Here is a 1,917-nt window from a genome sequence, read left to right as displayed (position 1 = left end):
TTTTCACCGACAAGACTCTCTCATTTTATTTCTCTCAATTTTAAAATGCATCGGCTTCCAACAATGATATTTCTTGGTTTCCCCCGCCTTTGGCAATTGATCCGAAGGACTTGTACTTGGTTTTTGGTAAAAAGAATTGTGGATGAAATTAAAACTTCGGAACCATTTGGTGTGCCCGTGGTTGAACTATTATAACATCTGCCCCAGTTTCAACTTCAGGGAAAATTGGATTTTTGTTTTGGTGTGACTAAACCCCAGAGAGAGGCTGCCTACGTATCCTTTCGGAATCAAGTCTGACGTAGTTCAGGAAAATCATTTTTTTGTTGTTTTGGTGCTTTTGGATTCCAAATAGGGTATCCAAGGAAATGTAACCGGCTCAAAGGTTTTGTAAAAAGAGTTGATAGTGTTTGGGTAGCGGGAATAAAAAGCCTTCATCATCACAAATGTGCCAAGACATCACCGTAGTAAACTTAGACATAGTACCTTTTGACTGCATCCGCATTCACAGCTGTTTCAGGATCATTTCCTTCAATATCACCCAGATATAATGCTCATCTTGGTAATATCTTCCTGATGATGTACGGACCTTTCCAATTAGGAGCGAATTTTCCTTTTGCTTCCTGGTGATGTGGAAGAATATGCCTTAATACCAGTTGACCTACTTCAAAATTCCTGGGTCGCACTTTCTTGTTGTAAGCACGGGCCATTCTTTGTTGGTACAACTGACCGTGACAGACCGCAACCATTCGTTTTTCGTCAATCAAGGTCAACTGTTCCAATCGAGTCTTAACCCACTCGCTATCTTCAATCTCTGCTTCGACAATGGTCCGAAGCAAAGGAATTCCTACCTCTGCCGGTATCACAGCCTCGGTCCCATAAACCAACAAGTATGGGGTTGCGCCTACTGATGTGCGCACTGTAGTGCGATATCCCAGCAAGGCAAAAGGTAACTGTTCATGCCACTGTCTGGAACTCTGGATTGTCTTTCTCAAAATCTTCTTGATGTTTTTGTTTGCCGCTTCAACAGCGCCATTGGCTTTGGGCCGATAAGGAGTGGAGTTCCTATGCGTTATTTTGAACTGTTCGCATACGTCCTCCATCAAGTGACTATTCAGGTTTGCCGCATTATCTGTGATGATAGTTGCAGGAATACCGAAACGACAGATAAGATTTGAATGTACAAAATCCACCATGGCTCTCTTAGTAACCGATTTGAGAGTGACAGCTTCGACCCATTTTGTGAAGTAGTCAATAGCAACCAATATGAATCTGTGCCCATTTGAAGCTTTTGGCTCAATCGTACCGATGACATCCATACCCCAGGCGACAAAAGGCCACGGTGCCGACATAAGATGTAGCTCTGTTGGAGGTGCATGAATCAGATCTCCATGCACCTGGCACTGATGACATTTCCGGACGAAGCTGAAGCAATCTTTCTCCATAGTTATCCAATAATACCCGACTCGAAGGATTTTCTTCTCCAGGACATACCCGTTCATATGAGGTCCACACACTCCTGCGTGTACTTCATACATGATTCTTCCTGCTTCTTCGGCGTCAACACATCTTAACAAGTTGATATCTGGGGTTCTTTTATACAATACCTCGCCGCTCAAAAAGAATCCACTCGCATGCCGCCTAATAGTTCTCTTTTCATCTCTAGAAGCATGTTCGGGGTATTCTTGTGTCTTCAAGAACCTCTTAACATCCTGGTACCATGGTTGGATACTTGGTCCTGCCTCGATTACATTATAGTAACCGTGTCTTTCCCTGATTTGGATTTCCAAGGGATCGATGTGGGCGTTGCCTGGAGAAAGTAACATTGAAGCTAAAGTGGCAAGTGCATCAGCTAGTTCATTGTGACATCGCGGGATGTGCCTGAACTCTATTGATTTGAATCGCTTGCCGAGATCTTCC

At 43.6% G+C, this 1,917-nt stretch overlaps 1 protein-coding gene across 1 annotated transcript; it reads right to left on the bottom strand.

Annotated features, from left to right (window-relative positions):
* Window positions 1-470: 470 nt before the first annotated feature.
* LOC138875939 (uncharacterized) lies at window positions 471-1,442 on the bottom strand. Its single transcript, XM_070154819.1, has 3 exons — window positions 1,154-1,442; window positions 728-916; window positions 471-526 (listed from the first exon to the last, which is right to left on the bottom strand). Exons 1-3 carry the CDS (start codon window positions 1,440-1,442, stop codon window positions 471-473), a joined length of 534 nt encoding a protein of 177 aa, XP_070010920.1.
* Between the last annotated feature and the right edge of the window lie 475 nt (window positions 1,443-1,917).

Source organism: Nicotiana sylvestris, chromosome 8, assembly GCF_000393655.2.
Source record: "Nicotiana sylvestris chromosome 8, ASM39365v2, whole genome shotgun sequence".
Lineage (NCBI taxonomy): Eukaryota > Viridiplantae > Streptophyta > Magnoliopsida > Solanales > Solanaceae > Nicotiana > Nicotiana sylvestris.
The sequence above is the reverse complement of the archived record's forward strand: the minus strand, read 5'-3'. Positions and strand labels throughout refer to the sequence as shown.

Excerpts from the sequence above, each read along its gene's own strand:
- LOC138875939 (XM_070154819.1), bottom strand. The coding sequence starts at position 1,442 with ATGGAGAAAGATTGCTTCAGCTTCGTCCGGAAATGTCATCAGTGCCAG. Across the intron at positions 917-1,153 it reads AAATCTTATCTGTCGTTTCG|TGCGCACATCAGTAGGCGCA; the intron begins GTATTCCTGCAA and ends ATCGCACTACAG. Across the intron at positions 527-727 it reads AATGGTTGCGGTCTGTCACG|GAAATGATCCTGAAACAGCT; the intron begins GTCAGTTGTACC and ends GTGATATTGAAG.